Genomic DNA, 24,300 nt, shown 5'->3' with positions numbered 1-24,300 from the left:
AATAATATGACATGCCCAAAAAACTGTTTTATCTAAGCAAACCATTTTTAAATGTCTTTGTGAAATTGATTGATTTTGCAAATTTTTTTTTTTTTTTTTTTTTTTTTTTTTTAGAGAATTTATGAACTTTGAAGGGTATTCATGACATTTCACGTTTTGTCGGGAGGGGTCCAAATTATCTTACATCACCACTCCACACCCAACCCCGGAACCTAACCCCACATATTCATCATTGTTGTCATTTTCCCTTCTCTAAGCTGAAAGAGATTCTTGATCTAACGCCCCTCTCTATTTCCTTGCATTGCACCCAAAGAAATTGAGGAATTCACAATTAGATCTCAAAAAATGGGTGTCTACTCTGAGTAAGTTGTACCTTCACTGTCTTTCCCTTTCTCTTTTTTCTTGAATTTAATAAGCTCATTCTTCTCACGTTTCCCCTGTAGGGTTCTACTTGCTAATTTGAGGTTTTTTCCTTTTCGTTTTCGAAAATTTTGCAGCAAAAGAATGGATCTAAAAATTGCTTTTATTGGGTGTTTGATGGTGGTCCTGGCTATGGCTGTTATTGCGAGTACGGAGGACATATCATCTACTCCGACGTTGAGAGTGAAGAAGGTGAAGGGGAAGAAAATGTGCGACAAAGGATGGGAGTGTAAAGGGTTGTCGATTTACTGCTGTAATTTGACGATTACAGATTACTTTCAGACCTATCAGTTTGAGAATCTTTTCACTAAGAGGAATACGCCAGTGGCTCATGCCGTTGGATTCTGGGATTATCACTCATTCATTACTGCTGCTGCGCTCTATGAGCCGCTTGGATTTGGGACTACTGGTGGGAAGCTGATGCAGATGAAGGAGGTGGCTGCTTTCCTTGGCCATGTCGGCAGCAAAACTACCTGTAAGTGTTTACTAATCATCCTTCTTTGGTGGCTTTATCGATTGAGGTGTGAATTGGATAACGTTCTAGTGGTGTTTATACCCCAATCAGTTTAAATTTGGGGATACTAAATTTAATTTATGTTTTTTTTTGAAGTTGTAAGTTTTTGTTTTTTCTTGGAGGAGGAATCTCATTGGGTAATTATGATTTTTCATCCAAAAGAGAGATCATTAGGTTTTGTTTCTATTTTGATTGAGTTGTGAACTCAATAATTATGATTACTTGCTCGGTTAGATTTGTGTTCAAACCCTAATTGGTTTGAATTTGGGATTCTAGATTTACTCTCTGTATTTTTTGTGGCTAGTTGTAATTTTCACGTTCGCTCCTGGAGTTTCGAGGTTTTCATTTAACTATCTCTTTTCGAATTAGTTCGATCTACTCTCAAGATCTGTGTAACTGTGTTACTAGATGTAGATTTTAAAAATGCAATTTACCTAGAGAATCTTGATTAAAAATGCATTATGGGTTGGTGAGTTTTCTTGCCATTTAAGTCCATGATCATGACTGCTGTGACAAATGGATGTTAGAAATGTCACTGTGTCCTCAGTTATTTTAAAACATTACTTACCATACCTTTGCCATTCTTTTTTCTGTTTCTTGCCCCTTTCCCTCAGTGTCATGGAGCTGCCTATTCGGTCACCACCCAAGCGGTAGCCTTTTTTCTTTTTCTGGAACTGTCAGAAATTTTCGGTCACTCCAGCATTTTTCAATTTGAAGAATGTGAGGGTTTTTAAGAGCTCACCAAAGAAAGAGCATATCAAGTAAAGTATATACTTCGGCTTGAAAATTCACTTATCAGATTCCATTGTGATGGTCAAGTTAATTTGCTCAAAGTTGATAACATGGGCAAATGTTTCTTACCTTTAATTTGAAGGGTTTCCAATAGCAACTTGTGATACAGAACTTGCAGTAACTTTGAATTCAGCCAACTTGATATTTTTCTTACACGATAATAGTAGAAAATACGTTAGTAGCTTAATGTAGTCTTGTTATTCCATAAATAGTGGACTGTATGTGCTATATTTAAACTGATCTTGCCTTGTCAAATACCATAATTTGTATTTTATAAATTACGATGCAGGCGGTTATGGGGTGGCTACTGGTGGACCACTGGCTTGGGGTCTATGCTACAACAAGGAAATGAGTCCAAGCCAATCTTATTGTGACGACTTCTTTAAATACACCTACCCATGCGCTCCTGGAGCCGAATACTATGGCCGTGGTGCTTTGCCAATTTACTGGTACTTGCTTCTTCTTCTTTTTTTTATTTTGAGTTCCCCCATGCTTTGCAATGGCCTTATATTTAGCGTGTCCTTGCCTTTAAACCTTCAGTCTCCCTGGAAAATATGAATGGAGATTATGCAAAGTCTATATTTAGGTTTATTGAATGATATTCCATTTCATGTAAGATTAAAAGGAAACAACTTCATCTGATTTTTCCATTACAATTGAGCAATTCAAGTCCGTGGATAATTGTAAAATCTGCACTCCTTTCTTACTTGGACCTTCTTTATCCCTGTTACTTCATGTATGCAAGGTTATGGATTCCTTTATCTAGCCTTTTTAAATTTTTGTCTTGAAGTTACAAAATTGTTAAATATTTGTTGAAGTTTGACTATTTCAGGTCAGAATATAAGATTTTTTCGGGTTTTAATTTGTCTAGGAACTACAATTATGGATCTACAGGAGAAGCCCTCAAGGTCGATTTGTTGAACCATCCTGAATACATTGAACAAAATGCCACCCTCGCTTTCCAGGCCGCAATTTGGAGATGGATGACACCAATAAAGAAAGGACAACCTTCGTCTCATGATGCCTTTGTTGGCAACTGGAAACCCACCAAAAACGATACCTTGGCTAAACGGTTTCCGGGTTTTGGCACCACAATGAACATTTTGTATGGTGACAGTGTTTGTGGTCAAGGTGATGTCGACTCCATGAACAACATTGTATCCCATTACCAGTATTACCTCGACTTGATGGGTGTCGGCCGAGAGGAGGCAGGACCCCATGAAGTTCTCACCTGTGCTGAACAACTTCCTTTTAACCCGTCTGCTCCAAAATCAGCATCAACTTCTTGAAGTGTTACTGGGTATTATGCAGTGTTATGGCATTTCTTTATAGAAATCATGTAATAAAGGAGCAATATTTGCCATGAGATTATGTTTCCCCAGTGATTGTGCGAGTATCAGTTAGATTATGTTTCCCCTGTGATTGTCTTAATTTGTTGTCTGTTGCATAGGTTTTTTAAATCCAATCTCTTCAATAGTTTGTGCATTATGTAAGTACGTGATTTGCGATATTGTAATGTCCGGTTCAAGTTCTATACCTCTAAAGACATGGAACTTCCAGTTATATGGGCTTAATATATTCCATTTATACATTTATAAAATAATTTCTTGACCTTCATCTGAGTTTAAGAATCTTATTTTTAAAAAGTTTGGGTCTGATCGTATGAATTCTTTTCGTCTTTCCTTTTGGCTGATCATTTCATAGAGATTTAGTAATGCAACCGGTATTTCATAAAAGTCTTTTCGAGCCAGAAAAATTCTAACCAATTTCAGTAATGTTAAATGAGTAAATATTTCTCCAGTAGATTAACTTGCAATTTTTTATTTTATTTTATTTATTATTTTTTTTTTAACAGAATTTTCAATTCAACCTCAGTTGAGCATGATCAAATGATAACGATCCGAGTCGAGTTTATTTTGGTTTAGTTTTTAACTCAACCCCAAGAGACCATTAAACTAGAATTGCAAGTTCAGAAAAGATATAGCTATGACAAAATTCATTAAATTAAATACACAAAAGCAAATGATTTAGGAACACATCAATGCCATATTGAAACATGTCGAGACTCAAAAACAAACCACACAGAGGAATCACAGCAGCCGAATCCAATCCTACATGTCTCAACTTGGGAAAAAAAATGAAAAACTAAATGTGGCCCGACTAAAATAATTCAAGCGTAAATTGATCCAAACTGTGGAAAACATGCAGCAATCCAAACATTACGAGTATCCAATTTTATTGGCGCTAAACCTCTGGAACAGGAGCAGTTGACTTCAAGAGAGGCTGTAGAGCCTTGACAACAATGCTCATATTTGGTCGAAACTCAGCTTCGTACTGCACGCACAATGCTGCAACAGCAGCCAACTGCAATCACCAAAGACGGTACAATCACAGTGTTAGAACAATTATGACTCATTCTTTGAGTCTGCGTGTGGGGTGGTGGGGTAGGGGGTGTACCTTAGCAACTCCCTTTGGTGGATACTCTCCCTTAAGCTTTGGATCTACACATTGTTTAACTTTGTCCTCGCTCAGTCTTGGAGTGGCCTGATACAAAAATAGTTTAGGACAACCAGGAAAAATGGATACCATAAGCAATTAAGAAAAACAAGACAAATCCGAGTTTCAAAAAAAGAATTGGGAAAGCAGGCAAAGTAGTCGGCTCACCCATGTAACAAGACTCTGTTGCCCACGGGGCATAGTATGATCAACAGGCTTCCTTCCTGTCAGAAGCTCAAGCAGAACCACCCCAAAGCTATACACATCACTCTTCTGCGTCAACTGTCCCGTCATTGCATATCTGCTCACAATAAAATTTCTTAGAAAATAAAGAAATTCATGATCAAAGATATTGTTATACATCTATTATCTTTTATTAAATTCTACTGCTATATAAAGGGATAGATGGAATTTAATGTGTACGTTCTAATGTTGCCTTAAAAAAGCAAAAAAAAGGCAATCACTCAGAAGGCCACACGTGGTTGAGAACTTCTAAATAGTACACATTAAGATGGAATTGCTTGTGTAATTTATACTTTGTACAACTAATAGTTAGTATTTGACTGTTTATCTTAGAGACTCCTGAGCTAATATACCCTAATTTATTGGTGTTGGATGCTGATGTGGTTACAATCTCTCTGACACATCTGCTCGTTGGAATTCAAATTATATGTTCGATAGCATGTCAATCTGTTAATTAAATTTTTTAGAAGCAAAGACGGTAAAAAACATGATTATTGGGTTCATCGGTATTTATATGAGTGACCTTAAGCAGGCTTCAGCAACATAATTACTAAAAAGCAAGAACGCTGTGTCCTGCGAGCCTTGAGAAAGAAATCAACTAAGTTAGATTAATGGAAGCATCTAATAACAGAAGGAAGATGTAAAGGGCATTACTCTGGTGCATGATAACCAAATGTTCCCAGAACTCGAGTAGAATGAAGGCGAGCAGCCATGTCAGGAGCTTGATTTGATAGATTAAAATCTGCTATTTTGGCTTTATAGTCTTCAAAGAGAAGAACATTGCTGGATCTGATATCTCTGTGTATTATTGAAGGCTGCACCTTCTCATGCAAATATTCCAGCCCCCTCGCAGCGTCAACAGCAATTCTTACCCTTTGCATCCAGTCAAGTACAGGACCAGGCTGCGCACCTTGTACTCCTTTCCTTCCTGAAGTTACTATAAGATCAGAAAATAACCTTCCCACCGTCCCTCAAAAATCTAGTTAGAAGGCAGAATGATTCCACCTACCATGTAAAATGTCATGTAGAGATCCCATAGTTGCAAACTCATAAGCTAAGACACGAAGATTGCCTTCTACACAGTAGCCAAGCAACTCTACAAGATTTTCATGCTTCAATCTCGACACCATGGAAACCTTAATAAAGGAAAAGGTCAATATACGTCACAAGAGAAGGGGAATGAATTGTGTATACCAGGAGAATACAATGGACTGCGCCAAACATGAAGATCATGTACCTGAGTCAAGAACTCCACATTTGAATCAGGCTCAGATGACACATCAAGCTTCTTGACAGCCACCTCCTTGCCATCATTTAACTGTGCTAAGTATACTCTTCCATAAGATCCTTCACCGATTAATGCCTTAGATCCAAAATTGTCAGTTTTCTCTTTCAGTTCCTCGAGAGACAGCGCAGGCACCTCAATAACAGGTGCTGCCTTCTGAACTTCAGGCTTCACAAGAGCTGGCACCTTAGGGCCTCTTTGATGCCCTATTTGGCGGACATATATATAAAGTGAAAGTATCAATAACTAACTTTGAAACAAAGTTCATGAACATCACTGTAACCAACAATTAACTGAGATGATATGATATGGATGGTTTAGATTTGCTATGGGTGAGTGAACAATATAGATGACATATACAAAACTTCCTCAGGATTATAGCATCTTTGAAAGTAACGGCCATATGTTAGGTAAAAGAAAACATAAAATATATGCAGAAAGAAAAATAAAATCCATTGACCATCTGAAATTCTAATTACCTATTGGCCAGCAGCATCAAAAGATTGGAACTGAATATAAAAGAACTAAGAAGTACAGGCTCTTTCAAGAAGGCAACATTTCTAAGTCTGATCCAAATATTCTCCAGATTTCCTTGTACACGGTACACCTTCCTGACACCTTTAATCGCATGCATATATTTCATGATGTGCGCCCACTTTTATTTCCATCCACCATATCATAAAAACAATAAGAAACACGTAACATAGTCAACATGCTCGATGCATTACTTAGTACACTATTGAAAGTCTCAATACCTCCCAGACAAACTTAAAGACAATTAAAGTGATGACCAACCATAGGCTATGATACATTATTCTGTACGTTTAGCACTCATGATAAAAAATCACTGCACAGGAAATCACCTGAAATTTCAATTACTTTCACAAATATTTCATCCATTGTGTTGCATCATAAAATAATCCATCAAGTTTTCCAAGTTCTACATATTTGTCTGAAGGTCTAAAAGAGCACCAGTTCATATAATCGTAACTGCAGAAACTTGAATAGACAGTGACAAAGATTCAAACCACTCTTTTCAAGATGTAAATAGCAAAAAGACCGAAAGTAAACATCACTTGGTTAGCACCTACATTGTAACGACCCGGGCATGGGTCCAAGCAGTTAATGCATACATTCTAATTGGTATCAAGATTCAACTTAAGTTTTCATAAAGCAAAGGTCATGATTTAGATTCCTTGGAACACGTACATAAGCTTTAAATGACATCGAACGTACCATCAGCATGATTGTTTGGACTCTTATGGATCTCATTTTCATTTGATTGGTAAGGCTCCTCAACTTGGCATGTACAACACAGCCACCTACGCATCCTAGTTGTCTTCCTCAGATACAGATACTCTTTATTATTTGTATTTTCCAGGTGCACAAATTAACCAGAAGAAGGTGCATGCGCCTGCATAAAAATCAGTCAATGTGAAAAACAGCACAAAAAAGATGATAGCAGAAGATGTACAACATGTCACAAAGGCAGTCCCCATTTCAAACAAAAACAATAAATAGTAAACGGTCACGATCCACCAGAACTACATCGGACATATCAAATTACAAAAAAAAAAATAATAATAATAATAATTAAACCCAAAAAATAATAATAATAAATAAATAAATTATGTTGTATTTAAACATCCCATCATCAAAAAGAACTTTGCATGCAATGATCCCGTGCAAGATCTTAACGACAAGTTTCAACACCGAACTAGCTACTTCAATTATAGTAAAGTAATCAAATAAACTACATAAACACGCCAGAGAAATACCCACGATGAATTATAGTAGAAATTTCTTTGGAGCATTTGAAGCAAACAAACACGATGAATCCCATTCCAGCGACTAGAATAACAAAATTTCTTACCACTACTAAATAAAGCATAGCATTAAAACATTTCTCAAACAAAAAGGAAAACAGATAAATTCTGATACCCACTGCCCATTTAACAATCTTAAATATAATTCTTACCACTACAACATGCTGATTGAGAAAATCATCATTCATCCCCAACAAGAAAATTAATTTAATAATAACAATAATCCCTAAAAAATGAACATTTGATCAAAACTTACACATAAAAGGAGAGATCCAAGAAACAGACTACGTAAACTTTGTTAAACCAATAACTCAATACCAAGAAGCTGAATATTTGATCAAAACATAATTTGGAAAAGAGAGATCCAAGAAAGAGACTAAGTAATACGAACAGAGAGAGAGAGACAAATAAAGGAGTCAAATTCAAATAATGAAAAAGCAAAAAACTGAAAATCACAACAGAAGAAAACCCACAAACCGAAATTCATGGGTTATCTTTATCCCGTTTACCTCTTTATTCCTCTCCTTTTTCCCAGTCTATGTAACTCAATCAATCATATTACTGTTCTATCAAACCTTTATACGTGCAAATGGGATTTGGGTTACAACGAAAATGGAGAATTTCTCGATGTTTGCTTCAGCAAGAAGAATTGGCGAAGTAATAGATCAGCAAAAAGCATAATTTCTCTCCGCCTTTCCTTATGAGTGTGTTTGGTAAAAAGAGGAAAGTTCCTGCGGGGAGAGAAATATATAAAATGTCCAAATTGTTGAGAACTGACTTTAAAAAATATTTATCCGTCTTCCTATCTTCATTTTCAAAATCTTTTCAAAGTCCTTTCAATCTATTCCAGAGTCAACCAATTTTTGAAAGTAAAAGTAAGAAAAGTTTGCCAATCAAATACCAAGAGCTCAATCACTGGACTCGAAACAATTTTGACTCCTTGCATTTGAAGTCTTGGAAAGATAATAGTCAATATAGTTATTAATAAGCCCTTATTTGAGCCCCATTTATTGAAAAGACGAATTTTTGAATAGTGTATTGATGAAAAATGTGTGGTTAAAAAATAAGGAATAATTTTGAATTTATGTGTAATATTATTTTATTGAAAAATGCGTGATTAAAATAATATCAAAATACTATTGAAAACTGTAATTTTCTAAAAGAATGAGGCTCAAACAAGGGCTTAAATATTAGTTGTAATATCTTAGCCCTTTTTTGAGCCCCGTTAAAAAGAAAAAATTTTGGTAAAATATATTATGTAATAGTGTTTTTTGAAAGAATTTTTGGTTAAAAAATAAAGATTTTTTTTATTTACGTATAATATTATTTTATTAAAAAATGTGGAATTAGAAAGAGGAGAGAGAAAAATGTATTAAAATTTTAAAGAGTATCAAGCTAGGGCTTAGAAGCATATATTAAGATTCGATTATGAAATATGTATCAATTTAATTATATGCCATATCAATTTATGTCTCTCGAAAATCTTATAAAATAACAATATCAAAGAATAATGACAAGGGATTTTCGTAAAACTTGTCACTAACCTATGGCTTGACGCCCTCGACTTAATCACAAAATAAACTTTAGAGCGAACAATAAAGTCGGAGGATTGTTTAATAATTCCAACTTCATTGAATGACACTCCTTTGTTTTGTTCCGCTGAGATGACACTCCTTTGTTTTGTTCCGCTGGGATGAAGTTCTCATTCTCCAAATGTGCTACCTCTATAGTTGGTGTTTATCCGAATTTTATAACTGGTCTATTATCCAAAAATTTTGGACGATTGCACAATGACAACTTCATGAAAAAGCTTCCTTTCTTGTTGAGATTATTGAATTACCACTATTTTGATATTTTGACCACCAAAAATTTTGGTGATGCTTCCATCCTAGATTGTATGTTATGAGTATTAATTGCATGGGAGCTTGGATCATTCTGTATATCCACTTCATATGGAAAGGCTAATAATAGATCAAATTTGTATGGTCCGTATTCACACCTTGTACTTAGAAGTCGATAGAGGTGATTTTCATAATTCTCTCGAGAGCAAGTCATGTTTGCTAACGACTAGTGGGAGAAACAAATCCACGGGCAAATCACTGTCATATACTTCAACAAGTGAATCTTATTAAATTGTCGTGGCGAAGACATCTCCAACAAGCATATTGACTTCATCTATTATTGCATGAGAATCAAATCCCGCGATTAAATCGTTAGACAACGAATACATCTCTCACAATTATGTTATTGTCATCAATCTCGAGATCTCTCATCTTATACTGCTGCCGGTCTCTTACTTCTTTTGGTCCCAGCCAACAATAAAATCAAGAGAAAAAGTAGAACAACCAAAAAAAGATAAAGATAAAAAAATAAAATGAAAACTAAAATAATTTAAATCAATATTAGATAAAAAAAAATCTCGACAACGACGCCAAAATTTGTTGTGATGTAATCACAAGTGTATGACATCAATTGACAAGTAGTAACGTGGACCAAAAGAGTTCAAACTGTTGTTTCTATAGGACTAATTATCTAACTATTAGTGTAACTATGTCTAACTTCTATTCGAGTAAAACTATTTAAAAGTGATTTTAATTATGATCCTAAATATAATAAATCTATGCAAATAAATAAGTGCCCAAATAAATAATTTAGGATTTTAATTTATGTATGAAAAGTGTTAGGATCCACGAGTAATGTAACTATTTCCTTAATCTCACTCATCAAATTTTGACAACAATCCATTATGTACGTACACCTGAATTCTTTAAAATTAGTTGATTTACCTCTATTGTGTTCAAACAAATCATATTCAAATAACTTAACTCATAATATCTCTACGTGAATTACAGTAAACTTTAATTTAGTCCTCAGTTGTTTCTATGAATTACAGCAAATTAGTCCTCAAACTTTTCATAAGTTGAATTTCACTCCTGAAACTTGTGACTGTCCTCCAATCGCTCTCTCAGTACTTCTTATCCTATCCTGTGCAATCAAGTTAGTCTTCAGTTGTTTCGAAACAACTCCAAATTAGTTGAATAACCTTCCCTTTTGCTTTAAATGTCTTCAAGTTCAAGTTTTACATACAATGATCAAATTTACACTGAACTAAGTAGAAATTCGCCCAATTAAAATTATTATAAAGTTTATAAGCATTGGTAAGATTTTAAAACACACTTGTCACAATTTCTAAGTGATTTATCCAATTTGGACATTTTATCATATATTTATTGTTGACCCATGGTTGACTTCATCATCAATATTTTGATCATAACAAACAAGATTAATATTATTTTTAACAATTTCTTTTGAGTGATGATAGTTCTATATTAAAATCAATCAAACACTAAAGTCAAATTATTTGAGATGAAGGAAGATCAAGATCAAGAGCATGAGAGATAGCATCAAAGAAGGAGGTCAAGTTCGAAGTCACACATTCAAGAATTTAAGAGCCAAATTTCGAAGGAAGATTAAAAACTTGATTTCTTAAACAAAATGTAAATTTACTAATATTTTGATATTTGACAATGAATGGTTAAGTTCAAAACTTTTCTATACATTAAAAATAATTTTTGTGTGCGTTAAAAGTTGTTCGAATGCAACGTTTTGATCAAATATAAGGACTTTAAAAAGATATTTTGACTTGAAAAATATATTTTTATTTTGAAAAATTAGTTAAAAATACCCTCCCAAAGTCCATACCTTTCAAAACCTTCAAATCTAGTCAAATGGAGCTAAAATGTAAAAAGACTGCACTGCTGAGGTCATCAACTGCTCGGAGGGGCGATCAACTGGACCCCGTCCAAAGGTCTAAAATTTGACCATTTCGACTTCTGTTTTTACTATACAAACGATTATATTGGTCATCCAAACAAAAGGTGGTCGATCGGATATGTCTTTTGTAAATACAGATTTTTTTGACGTTTTAAACTCTATAAATACCTTCACTTTTTGCATACATTTCAACACTTCCTAAGAGCATTAAAGTGAGATGCTTTTGAGTCTACACTTTTGATCTCTACTCTTTGTTTATCTTTATCGATTCATTTACTTTTGAAAACTTTTAATTGAACTTACTTTTGAAAATCATCTCATTTATTAAAGTTTTTCAAATCTACCATTTGAACTTTATTTATTACTATTTATTAAAGTGTTAACCTACTTTTCTTTTTGTACTCAATTTTGAAAATATCATTTATTGTGGTGGAAGCTTCAAATTGTAAATTATTTATTTTTAAAATTTGTGGGGGGGGGGGGGGGGGGTGGGGGGGTTCTTTGTAAACCCTTTATCTGTACACTTGAGGATCGTGTTGAGGTCCCGTAAAGCTAAACATTGTAAAAGGGTCGATACTCCTTGTTTGTAAATCCCCGGAAGTATTGTAAAAGTGTTGGATTGCCCCATAAATCAATCAATATAATAAAAAAGCCTCGTTCGTACCGGAGAGCTTGATAACCTAGGACGTAGATTATTGCTTTGAATCGAACCTCTTCAATTATATTGTTTACATCATCTTTCCCTTTTACTTATTGCATTTATATTGTGGTTATTACTTGCTCTTATTTGCTTTCGTATTTGTACATATTCGTTTAAATTGTCTCATTTGTTATCATATTAGTTTAAATTTAGAATTAATTTTCAAAAAAATTTAAAAATCAATTCACCCTCCTTCTTAGTTAGTCACTCTTGGGCTTTCATTTACAACGCATCTGAGGTAGAATCTTGAAGATATTAGGATTTCACTTATAAGTATTATTAAATTCGATGTTATAGATCTATAAGTCATGAAATAAATCGAGTTTTTTTTTTTGCTCTAAGAAAATTGATACGGGCAAGAACCTCTAAGTAAGACTGAAATGGCCTAGTTTCTAAAGTACATATGGTTTCATTGTTTAAATTTAAAATATTAACCGTGAAATTTTGTGGCATCGTTTCTATTAAAAGTATTTATAGGCTTACTATTATCTAAAATTTCTATATATGTGATTGTTCGGATTTGGAGTTTGTTAAATTTTGAGTGCTTTATAATGTTTCTTTAATAAATTCATAAGCTTTGAGACAATTGATGGACACTTAGCGATAGCAACAACATTTATAAAATTAAATTGCACACTCTCATACTTAGCAAATTAAAGAAAATAAAATAAATAGAGTCAACTCAAAATTGACTTTGAAGCTCATCTCATGTCATCTCTTCATTCAAATAATCCCTCTCCTCGCTCATTTTGACTTTCTTCACCCAACTTTGAAAGGTAAGTCAAATAAAATTCACGCAGTTTAATCTTTGTTTGGCACTTCTAATTTTTTTAGTTGATTTATATTCATTTTCTCACTCGTTTCTTCCTTGTTTAAGAATTGATTTGACAAACATACGTAATGGTAATTCTCAGGGGCGGACCCAGACCATCTGAACTGTGGGGTCAAAAAAAAAAATTTCGAACAACGTATCATGAAAAAAAAGGAAAAATCGGTTGTTTGCTGTTCATGTTCGATATGTGCACTTTGGGAAGAAATCATTGGATTATATGATATATTTATGGACTAAATAATGGATATGGACCATGTGATATGGATATAGATTTAAAATTTGGACTTTTTGGAACAGAAAATTAAGTTTTCAGCACAAAAAAAAAAAAAAAAAAAAAAAAATTAAGTTTTCAGCAAAAAAAAAAAAAAAAACAGAAAATTAAGTTTTCAGCACAAAAAAAAAAAAAAAAAACAGAAAATTAAGTTTTCAGCAAAAATAAAAAATAAAAAATTTCCAGAAAACTATGGGGTCATTTGACCCCATATGACCCCATGTGGGCCCGCCCCTAGTAATTCTTCCACCTTCATCCTACTCCACCGCCCCAACCAAAAAAGTTAAAGGTAGATACGTAATTCTTATTTCCTGATTTTGCATTAAATTAATTGATTATTGTTTGTTGATGGTAATGTTTCTTGTTTAACATCTTTTAGATCTTTATTTCTTTATTTTGCATTCAATTAATTGATTCTTGTTCCTTGATGCTAATCTTAATTGTAAAACGTGCTTTAAATTCTTATTTCTTTAGTTTGCCTTCAATTAATTTATTATTGTTTCTTGATGCTAATCTTTCTTGTAAAACATATTTTGAATCCTCTCTCTCTCTCTCTCTCGTATTCAATTAATTGATTCTTGTTTATTGATGGTAATCATTCTCGTAAAGCATACTTCAAATCCTTATTCTTTATTTTTGCATTTAGTTAATTGATTCTTGTTTCTTGATGGCAAACTTCATTGTAAAACATGATTTAAATCTTCACTTAATTGATTCTTGCTCCTTGATGGTAATCTTACTAGTAAAACATGCTTTAGATTCTTATTTCTTGATGGTAACGTTTCTTGTTTAGAGGTCAAAATATCTCCATCTTTACAATCATCATTACTATCCTTCTCAACTTCCTCTACGACACCTCTTCCCTTGGCCATGCATCACATATTACTTCGTGTCGAGCATGTCCCTATTGACACGGGTCATAGTTCTTGATCTTGACATGAACAATTTTAAGAGATATGCTTCCTTGAACTGAGGAAAAGATCACAAAATATTCAATTTTGAATATAAACAAAGCTAAAGTTGTATATTTAATAATTTAATACGAGATTTTTAGAACATTATCCTAACATTGAGGGAAAACAATGTGATGATTGGAGCTCAACTTGTACCAAAACTAGTAATTCCAACCAAAATCAATACACAATTTAAGATAACAAACTGGAATTCAATAACCCAACTTAATTGAACTGAAATTACATAGAAATAACGAAATGTAAATTGTATGTCATTGATCGATAAGTTCTATTACAATGTAGGGAATTAAAAGTAAATAAACAAATAAAAAGAGAAAGAGATGGATCAGCGAAGTCAGAAGAGGCGGAGAAATGGAGACAGATTCAGAGAAGTAAGAGAAGAATTCAGATCCAGATTTGATAGAGATAAAGAAGAGAAGTAGGTTTAGAAATGTAAGAGAAGAACTTAGATAAGAGCGGAGGAATTACAGTATTTTATCCGTGAAGAAAAAGAACAGAGAAGTAGAAAAATAGGAAAGGAGGGATATTCTGTTTTGCACCAAGCTAACAATTTTCAACTTCCTTTTTCATTCTCCATATGTACTGAATTTATAGAATTACAGAATATTCTAGAATGCCTTGTTTGTGGATGAGCTGGAACTTGATGTCGCCCAAGTCCACTTAGTAGGCCCCAAGAGTTGAAGAAATTTTATATCCATCGACGCTTATATGATGTATTTGATGTTTTTGCAATACAACCTTTTAACTTACCATGTTGAATTTGCATCATCATTGTACTAGCCAAAAACTCTCAATTCAACAAGAGTGAGAGAATTTTAATAATTTGCGATCTATTCGAATGTTCTTGCCATTCTTAACCTACCAAATTGTAAGAAAAATCTTTTAGAGCCTAATATCAATAAAGTCCCCATCTCAATTTAGCAATAAGAGTAAGAGAAATTTGGTGTTCATTTAATTCAAGACATCACTAGAAAAGAATTCCTTAATATTCGATAATTCGACTTCAAAAACACATCAAAACCCTAGATAAGATGAACTAAAAATGCCAAGACTGAGCCAAACCATACGAAAGAATCGAGCAAGAATAACAATAAGCAAATAAATGACGAAGAAGAAAAAGAATCACTAAATTTATTGATCATCGAGGATGTGCACTATCTATAATGGACAGTCATAAAAATACGATTCTTTCGAGCAATAATAACAATAAGCAAATAAATGTGGAAGAAAAAAAAAAAAGAATCACCAAATTTATTGATCATCGAGGATGTGCACCATCTATAATGGACAAAGTCATAAAACTACGATTCTTTCGAGCAAGAATAACAATAAGCAAATAAATGAGGAAGAAAAAAAAAAGAATCACCAAATTTATTGATCATCGAGGATGTGCACCATCTATAATGGACAAAGTCATAAAAATACGAAAGAATTGAGCAAGAATAACAATAAGCAAATAAATGAGGAAGAAAAAAAAAAGAATCACCAAATTTATTGATCATCGAGGATGTGCACCATCTATAATGGGCGGAGTCATAAAAAATACATATATGCATATGAATAACGATACCACGAAGCATCTAAACAACTCAATTTACAACCCAAAACAAACACAATAGGCAATATCAATCAATCCTTAATGGAGTGAATACACATATATGATACATGGGGCAAACCAGAAAATTGCAAGTGACGAAACAAAATTTAGGTCTCATTGTAACATTGTATAAAGGGTTTCGAAAACCCTTTCATCTCTAACATAACTGGCAATTCTAAGATTCTCTATTTCCCAGGATTCAATCTCGCTCAAGCTCATCAGTAGCCACCACCATATTGTTGTTGATTAAAATTACCTGTTCCTGTCATGGGATTATAATTATATCCCCCAGGCCTTGTGACGGGAGGAAAACCAGTTTGTTGTTGCATATGAACTCCTCGACCAATGCCCATGTTCATTCCCATACCCATATTACCCATGGGCTGTGAATTTACACCATAACCTCCCATGCCAATGCCCACCCCGGGTTGGCCAGTTGTACCAATGCCCATCCCAGAACCCATTATTGGGTTAGGAGGAGGCCTCAGAGAACCTGCACCAGCACGACCAATTCCAGAACCAGACCCCATAGCTTTACCCATGGTAACATTAGATGTTGCTGTAGATGCTGTGGGTTTTTCCATCCTCCTGTCCTTGCGATTTATGGCCTCAAAGTCAACTCCGATGTCAGCCAATGGATTTGTTTTAGCTGCACATGGAAAAACAGTAATGTCAAAAGTCTGGTCTAGGAAATATAATATGAAACGAGCTTATTCAAAAACTACAAGAACTCACGCCCAGAAATATTTAAATTGACTAGTCCGCGGCTCAGAGTATCAGCCCAAACGGTGGATTTTGTCTCGAACTTGTCTTTTGATGGCTGGGGAACTATAGCAGTCGACATTGTTGAAGCTGGCAATACTGACTGCGTACCATGTGCACTTGAAAATTGACCCCCATAGAAATTAGCATTTGAATCTGCAGACTGGCCAACATGAGGAGTCTTAATACCAGACTCCGAAGGATCCATTTGAGAAGGAAACCCTGCAAGAGATGCAGGTTGACCACTTTGAGTAGGAAACGTCTGCGATGCTTGACCAGCTAGAGTTGGGAAGGCCAGGGCCATGGGAACAGATTGCCCTGGTTGAAGTGGATAACTTGTCTGTAATGAAGGCTGGCCAGGTTGTGAAGCAAACCCTGACTGCAATGCAGGTTGACTCACTGGAATGGAATAACCAGTTTGTAAATTGACAGGAAGTGAAGATCCAGATGGTGGGAGAATATCGGCTAGCATATCAAAATCCTGGTTGAGAGTTGACAAGTCCTGTTGGGGAGATTGTGCCCCCCCAAATTCAGTAGTTGCATTTTGAGGAACTGGCTGTGGCGGGCCAGAACTTTGACTAGAGCTCGGATGGAAGGAACTTGTGGAGGTATTGATCTGCTGTGGAGCTGGTACACTATTTGTAGAAGTAACAGCTTTAAAAGGGCCATCTCCAAATGGATCATCAAATGGCTGCAAAATAATCATGTATTTAATACCAAGAATGCATTTTATACTACAATACATGAAATACATAAAATGACAGGAAGAGGAAGAAGGGGTTGCATGTGATTATACAAATCAATATCGAACAAGTCAGGAAACGATATTACTTTTGCAGGTTCACCAAAAACTATAGGCCTAGATCCAATTCGTTGCGTGTGATTTTGTGTGCTTGTAAGAGCGTGTCTGCATGACCTTATCAAAAAAAAAAAAAGTGTGTGTGCATGAGAGAGAGAGAGAGAGAGATAATGCTAGTTCGCGTGACTATATTGTGTACATTATTATTGACGCAAGATCATTTTTGCTTAAACATGGCTTGATCATCTCAGGAAAATAAATCATTTAGTTCATCTCAGTACAAAACCTCAACAAGAATAAGCTTCAAACTGGATGCACACTCCCCTGAGTTTTAATTGCTCAACTAAACTTGGAAGTCATTGTAGAAAACATTTTATAGAAAAAACTTGTTTAAAAGGAATTCAACCTGACCCATGCCCAACCTCACCTATAACTCAATTAGTATTTGATCAAATAATTAATTTATAAAAATCACCAATGACTGAAATTTTATGATGATGCACTTCAAGCATCCTGACTACTTTAATTGATGTTACCACTCAGCTACTGGGCCAATAATAAAGATGACAATTTTAAAATCAAACCAGGTTGTGAAGTTCTAAGGAATTATCGGCTAAAGATAACCTGAGACGGTGTGGTCAAATGTGTGGGTCCATGGCTGGAGTTCACTGAGGCATCAGCTTCAGAGGTTGTGATTTGCGTAACAGGCACGAGAGCTAATGAGTCAAGTAAATCCATTTCTGTACCACCTGAGGTAGTTGGAGTGGCAACATTTGGCATAGTTGGTGCAGCTGTTAGCAGAGCAAAGGAAAAAGAAAAAGAAAATCCATCATGACAATCTAGCATTAAGTTCACAATTCTAAAAGCAAAACCAAAAAAATTATGATCAAGCCACTATTGGGCAGTAAACAAGCACTTATTTGGTCTCGAATGAGACTATGGAAGCTAAATTATATATCTGTTGAGGTGGACATTGTGCTTGAATAATCTTTTGATCCCAATTATATAGGAAAAGGGGTTAAAAAATCTCAAGTTCTGTTAACTTCAAAATAGACAAATCTTCAGATGGAATAAAATTGATCAAGGAGCATTCTGCAATATACACCAGATTGAATATTGAACATAAAACACTTGAGTAAGATATCAGATATTTGTGCCAAACCTAGACATGGTAACTACCATCATTGCTCATATTTCGATTTCACATATCAATGTGGCCTTGTCATGAGATTTTTGAGAGATTTAACGTGACGTCTAGGAAACCATTTAACTATCAACTCTCTCTCTCTCCCCCCTCTCTCCATGTGTGTACGCTGTGTGTGAGTGAGTGAGTGAGAGACAGAGAGAAGAGAGAGGTTTTCATTGTTTAAGTTCTGATAAAAATTAGTAAGCCCTTGTTTGACAACCCAGTAAAATGATTTTTTTTTTTGGAAAAATGAGTTTTGGAATAGTGATTTTTTTGGAGAATGTGTGGTTAAAATGTAGGAAAAAATTTGGGTTTACGTGCAAAATATTTTATTGTGAGAGTGTTTGGTTGAAAATGAGTCTGAGAAAAAAGAGTTTTGTTTTAATGATTGTCAAACAGGGGCTACATGGATATGCAATCCACTAAGTCTTCTGCTTTTACAAACTTACAAGAGGAATATTCATGTCAAATAATTACAATGTAGCTATTGGTGCAGAATATATCTTGCAAAAGAAGGAATTATATGACACAATCAGATGTAATCATGAATCATATATACTCTGAACACACCATCACAATAATAGCAAGCACCAAAGAGATAAAATTTGTAGTAAGGTTTTTCTAACTTTGATAGGCATCGTCGGAAAACCAATTCAATATACACGGTTAAAGTGAACAAGAGCCAACCACAGCCCATCTTAGCCCAGACAAGTCTTCATCAGCAATGGAGACCGGAAATGAAGAAATTTATTCGGGGTAAGAGTTGTTTGTTTGCATATATAATCAACAAAGTGGTATACACCGGCTTCCTATCATTTTGGCCTTTATTGAGGAACAAACGACAGTGGTAGACACTTCGACAATATATAAAACATCTTAATAAACAACAATAAACACATAAACAACTCTCAGCTTACCTAGACAATAAAACTTAATGTTTCCCAGAGTTATGCAAACACTAAAAGATTCTAAAGCTATGATGCTCGGACTCGAGTACGGGTATCAGGTATGGGTATGTATCCAAACGTCGGATCTTTTATTTTTAAAAATGTGGGACACAGGGTCCTTGTTAAAAAGAGTCTAAATTTCAAACACAGGTAGGTGGGTATCGATTTTTTGAAAAAATTTCGACATGTTACGTTGTCGACTAACGTAACATGTTGATTAAAATATATATTTTTTATTTTTTTAATTTAATAGTCTAAATTAATTAGTTTTTTTTATACTTATTGCATCATATATAAATACTTAAATAACAAATAGATTTAGCTGGATTTTTAATTTGGGGAAAATTGTAAATTTAATTGATAATAAGTTTACTTCTTTTTTTAGATTTAGAATACCTCTCTCTTGTTTTTTAATTAATGGTAAAAATGTAATTCAAATCTTTTTTGTATAATTTATATCACCTTTTCATTTACATTTCATCCTATAAACATTTTCCTAGTCGGCTTCTTCTATTAAATGTTTGGGCTTCCAAGACATTGACCCAATATAATGTTAAAGCACGTAAGCCAAGTAGACCACGCCCCTTCATTTCTTCTTTACTGTTCATATTCCTCACTGTCTTAAATCAATGGAAATCACTGCATAAACGGTTCTTCTTCCTCTGTCGTCGACTGAAATAGATGCACGAACAATTCGGCTTCCTCTCTTGGTCAGTGCTTCCAATCTTTCTCTACGGCGGCGCCGCCGCATTTAACCTTCCGAGCTTGCCGTGTCCGATTGAAAATTGCCGGGTCCGCCCCACATCTCATGCCTGTACCCGAGTCTTGTCGTGTCGACACGGGTATGCTGGCCGGAAGCAAGAGTCCGAGCATCACAGTTCTAAAGAGAATATTTCAACTCGAATAGCATAACCTTGTTTAAATTCTACATTTCAGATATTCTACCTTCAATATAACCCGGCACAAGCTAGTATATAAATAGAATATAACATCTCCATCAAGCAAAAAAACTTGCAACTACAATGAAGTTGCTGAAAATAAATAGGGAATCAATGCTTGATAATCCTTTACCTAAACCACGTGGATCAAATTCATCAAAGCCATCAACTTTCTTATTATCTGGAGCTGGAGCTGGAGTTGGAGCTGATGGTGAAGCAAGAGGTGGTAGTGAAGAAGCTGCAGCGGTTGCATTACTTGGACTAGCACTGGAGGGAGGAGAGGATGCTTTAGGTGCAGATGCTTGGGAACGTTCCCCATCCCTATTGAAAATAGGAAGTTAGAAGCAAACCAGAATAGTTCATGCACAAGCTAGACAATAACACAAATTTGTTACCTTTCACTATAAGTTGGACTACGTCCACCATTAACAGCCTCCTCATAACTTGGAGGAGCATTAAAGTTTTGTTCAGAATATTTACGATCAAACGGCCTGCCCATAGTACTAAATCCAAAATAAAAATTTCATAAATGAATAAGTCAGTTATATATATATATACACACACACACATACATCAACAGAAATATGTTGTAAAAGTTTCATGACATTTACCTTCCGTCTTGAGAATGATCATCAGCCCTGGCACCACTTCCTCTGCAAATTAGAAATTGTAAAGTTTAATAATATCTCTTTTTATCAAAAATGATTTTTTTCTTGAATTAGGTAATATAGGTAAAACTATTTAAGCAGAAGGACGCATATAGATACTATGAAAAATAAATGAATACAAAACCACCCAGCTTGGGAAATTTCGGAGTACCTAATACAACAAAAAGTAGTACTGCTAGAATCATGGACTGCCAAAGTTGATACAAGTAGCCAGCAGAAAATGTGAGCTTTGGTGCACTAGTATTTTTTGACACTTCATGAGCAAAATCACTCATACATATAATGTTGTCTAGAATTTTCTCTCATCCTTAAGATCAATATAACCAGAATGCACTTTCTGAATAGAGAAAAGAGGTTCAAAAAATTCACTATAAAGATTTATTTCACTTAAGAATATGGAAAATAGGCAAACCTTGAAGAATATTGGCCATCGTCTTCATAAGAACGGTCTCTATCTCGATCAGCACTTCTACTTCTTGACCCATACTGATAATTATCAATGCTTCGACTTCTTCCAGGGTAGTCATCATCCCTATAGCCACCTCGGCCAGAACGCTCCTCATATTCTCTGTTGTATCCGTCCCCATCACGGCCATATGAATCCCCATACCTACCATATCTGTCATCATCTCTTTGGCCCCATTCTCTCTCTCTACCATAACCATTACGTTCATCATCTCTGCTTCCATAACGATCCTCGTCATATCTATCACCATATCCTCCTCCGCTTGAATAAGAGCCAGGCCGATACATATTACCCATTGAGGTGTTGCGGTACCTGTCAAGGTATTTATAAGAAATCCATTTAGTTAAACAACAAGCCAGAACCAAGGATATCTAGGGTTTGTTTAGTTATGCCGAGCATGCTAATCTTGATGCCAAAGGGGAAAAAAATGGTTAAAGATGTATTCAGCGACCACACAATAATTTAGAAGGTAAACTACAGCACATTGTAGTTTTGAAACTGTTGCCACATCTGGCCCAACTTCTCCCCAAAAAAAAAAACCCCAAATTTTGCAAAAATTCCCAAACAGAATCAGATGGCACCCGTGTTTATTTTCTTAAATACATGGGGTTACATCTAATACATTCTCACTCCTAACCCCCAACCCCAAAAATTAACAATGCATAAACAAGTCATGGAAGATATCGTATCTATTTAAGACACAATTTATATGATATACGTGTGACCATCTCTAAGAGCTTAAGCTTCTAGATTAAGTGGTTTAGCACCATCTTTAGTTGCAAATTTGAAAGTGAAGAAACTATTTTGCACTTACAGGGATAAAAATACAAGAAAACTAGGAACAAATTTCCTTAAATGCTTAAACAGAAAGTAAAATTTGAACTCAAAATTCATATCCACACTGAAAATGAAATGCCAGATGCACGATCAAAATGTATAATATTCCTTGAGTATCATAACATTAAAAATCTTTGAACATCATTTAACAGAAAAGGATTGCACATATAAATTCCAAAGCAAATGCAGAAGAACGTATCCAAAAGGACTAATTGATGAAGTTAAAAGTGATGAAAGAAAATACAGTATAAATGAACTCCACAAACTTAATTTGATTCTCCCTGACCTTCGTGATATGTAATTTCAACTAAGCTCAAAAGAAGATAGTCGCTGATATAGTAACAGCAAAAAGAAATAATGACATCAAAACATTAAGATTTCAGATAGCAGTAAATCAAATAAACCATCATGCATGGAAAACCACTGTCTAACTTCAAATGGTTGGCATGAGGATCTGAAAAGAGGAAAGCATAAGTGAAACTGATACTTCTAAAGTTGCAACAGAAGCAGACATATAACAAAGTGCATAATCAGACAAAAATGCAATGCACACTTACTTGTCCCTGTTAGCAGCAGCCTTCTGACGAACTTCTTGTATTCTTTCCTTGTCATTTACAAGAACCACAAGACTCTGAGATTTCTTTCTGACATTGTTTCCCTGATCCCTCCCACTGGAATCAATATATTGAAAATCGGACAATGTCTATCACAAGAAAAGAAATAGTAAATGCTAACACAGCCAACCAAAAAATTTCAGATCAATCCAGCACTTCACAGAATGTAATTAGCATTTTGCATATAAAAAAGGTAGATGTAAAATTTAAACTTACAGATATTTGGTATGAATGTTCCCGGATCTCATCTATGACACGTTCTGAACCATGAGCCACCAAATATTCCAAAACAGTCAAAGCCTGGAAATCAACATGAGATATTAATATGACAAGAAAACACCAGCATGAATACCAGAGTCTACGTAGGAGAGGATGGTTAAAAATTAACAAAAAAAAAGTATCCGCTAAGTAGGATGTCTTTACAATAATATGGAAAAAAGAGTAATACATTTTCTTTCACCTTGCGCAGGAAGGGAAAATCTAAGGGATGTCAAATTAAACAAGATTTTACAATAAGAAAACACACAAATTGCTCCAGGATATAGAATAATGAGGGAGAAATACTACCTTGTAAACATGACGCCAATTTTTTCCAGTATCATTGATACGCTTCCAAATTATTGACATTATCATCTGATACTCATGACTGTTGGAAATTGAAAATGAGTACTAGAATCAGACGAATTAGAAAGAATATTTTCAAAGATTTTAAGCTTACTAGTTTCTTGTTGCCTGTGCAATATCAGCAAGAAGTGATCCATGAGGACCCCAAGGCTCATTGCTAGTTGCATCGAGGACCTAAATCAGAAACCAAATACTACTTAGAAATTGTTTAAGAAAGCCAAATACAAGTAACTGTCTTTCCTCTATTCTTATTAAGCGAGTGCACTTCATATACTCTATTACAGACTAAACATTCAACTTGCTCAAGGGTGTCAAATCCATAAAGAGATTAAAGGAAAATAAAATCACCTTCTGTTCTATTGAAGGGACTTTAAGAACCTTTTTATTCACTTCTCTCTTACTGCAAGAAGTCAATAAAGCTTGCTCAGTATCAACTCCAAGAAAAAAAAAATTTAAACAAATTACCAAAGCAAAAAATATAATTGATAGAATCAATCAAACAAAAAAGACCAAAAACAACGATGAATCCAAGACAATTGTCAAAACACGTAATAAAATTTCTTATGCCTTTTGCTGGCATACACCTTGGACAAGTTTTTAGCACCATGGTACCATAACAAAATCCAACATGCCCAATGAACTACAATGAGGACGCATTTATATAAACATAACTGAAAAGCTCAGAAACATATTTTTGGGAATACAATTAAACTTACATTTCACGAACAGTTTGAT

At 34.7% G+C, this 24,300-nt stretch overlaps 3 protein-coding genes across 3 annotated transcripts; 1 reads left to right on the top strand and 2 right to left on the bottom strand.

Moving 5' to 3' along the window:
* Positions 1–205: 205 nt before the first annotated feature.
* Positions 206–3,343, top strand: LOC111382278 (chitinase-like protein 1). Its single transcript, XM_023006194.1, has 4 exons — positions 206–362; positions 498–895; positions 2,016–2,175; positions 2,598–3,343. Exons 1-4 carry the CDS (start codon positions 346–348, stop codon positions 3,013–3,015), a joined length of 993 nt encoding a protein of 330 aa, XP_022861962.1. The 5' UTR covers positions 206–345; the 3' UTR covers positions 3,016–3,343.
* A 362-nt stretch (positions 3,344–3,705) lies between these two features.
* LOC111382281 (PTI1-like tyrosine-protein kinase 3) lies at positions 3,706–8,355 on the bottom strand. Its single transcript, XM_023006198.1, has 8 exons — positions 8,086–8,355; positions 6,987–7,164; positions 5,703–5,956; positions 5,475–5,601; positions 5,120–5,393; positions 4,391–4,523; positions 4,184–4,270; positions 3,706–4,090 (listed from the first exon to the last, which is right to left on the bottom strand). Exons 2-8 carry the CDS (start codon positions 7,078–7,080, stop codon positions 3,971–3,973), a joined length of 1,089 nt encoding a protein of 362 aa, XP_022861966.1. The 5' UTR covers positions 7,081–7,164; positions 8,086–8,355; the 3' UTR covers positions 3,706–3,970.
* A 7,308-nt stretch (positions 8,356–15,663) lies between these two features.
* LOC111382284 (clathrin interactor EPSIN 2-like) lies at positions 15,664–24,294 on the bottom strand. Its single transcript, XM_023006202.1, has 13 exons — positions 24,282–24,294; positions 23,914–23,965; positions 23,660–23,739; positions 23,509–23,587; positions 23,158–23,241; positions 22,885–23,030; positions 21,437–21,802; positions 20,968–21,009; positions 20,752–20,859; positions 20,490–20,677; positions 17,910–18,076; positions 16,460–17,177; positions 15,664–16,373 (listed from the first exon to the last, which is right to left on the bottom strand). The coding sequence occupies exons 4-13, from the start codon at positions 23,572–23,574 to the stop codon at positions 15,943–15,945; spliced, it is 2,316 nt and encodes a 771-aa protein (XP_022861970.1). The 5' UTR covers positions 23,575–23,587; positions 23,660–23,739; positions 23,914–23,965; positions 24,282–24,294; the 3' UTR covers positions 15,664–15,942.
* Between the last annotated feature and the right edge of the window lie 6 nt (positions 24,295–24,300).

This window comes from Olea europaea, unplaced genomic scaffold, assembly GCF_002742605.1.
Source record: "Olea europaea var. sylvestris unplaced genomic scaffold, O_europaea_v1 scaffold2464, whole genome shotgun sequence".
Lineage (NCBI taxonomy): Eukaryota > Viridiplantae > Streptophyta > Magnoliopsida > Lamiales > Oleaceae > Olea > Olea europaea.
This window is presented reverse-complemented; position numbering and strand designations above follow the sequence as displayed.

Excerpts from the sequence above, each read along its gene's own strand:
- LOC111382284 (XM_023006202.1), bottom strand. The coding sequence starts at position 23,574 with ATGATAATGTCAATAATTTGGAAGCGTATCAATGATACTGGAAAAAAT. Across the intron at positions 21,803-22,884 it reads GCTGCTGCTAACAGGGACAA|GTACCGCAACACCTCAATGG; the intron begins GTAAGTGTGCAT and ends ATACCTTGACAG. Across the intron at positions 21,010-21,436 it reads GATGGCCAATATTCTTCAAG|AGGAAGTGGTGCCAGGGCTG; the intron begins GTTTGCCTATTT and ends TCTAATTTGCAG.
- LOC111382278 (XM_023006194.1), top strand. Across the intron at positions 896-2,015 it reads TGTCGGCAGCAAAACTACCT|GCGGTTATGGGGTGGCTACT; the intron begins GTAAGTGTTTAC and ends ATTACGATGCAG. Across the intron at positions 2,176-2,597 it reads GGTGCTTTGCCAATTTACTG|GAACTACAATTATGGATCTA; the intron begins GTACTTGCTTCT and ends TAATTTGTCTAG.
- LOC111382281 (XM_023006198.1), bottom strand. The coding sequence starts at position 7,080 with ATGCGTAGGTGGCTGTGTTGTACATGCCAAGTTGAGGAGCCTTACCAA. Across the intron at positions 5,394-5,474 it reads TCTACATGACATTTTACATG|GAAGGAAAGGAGTACAAGGT; the intron begins GTAGGTGGAATC and ends TAGTAACTTCAG. Across the intron at positions 4,091-4,183 it reads CACCAAAGGGAGTTGCTAAG|TTGGCTGCTGTTGCAGCATT; the intron begins GTACACCCCCTA and ends TGGTGATTGCAG.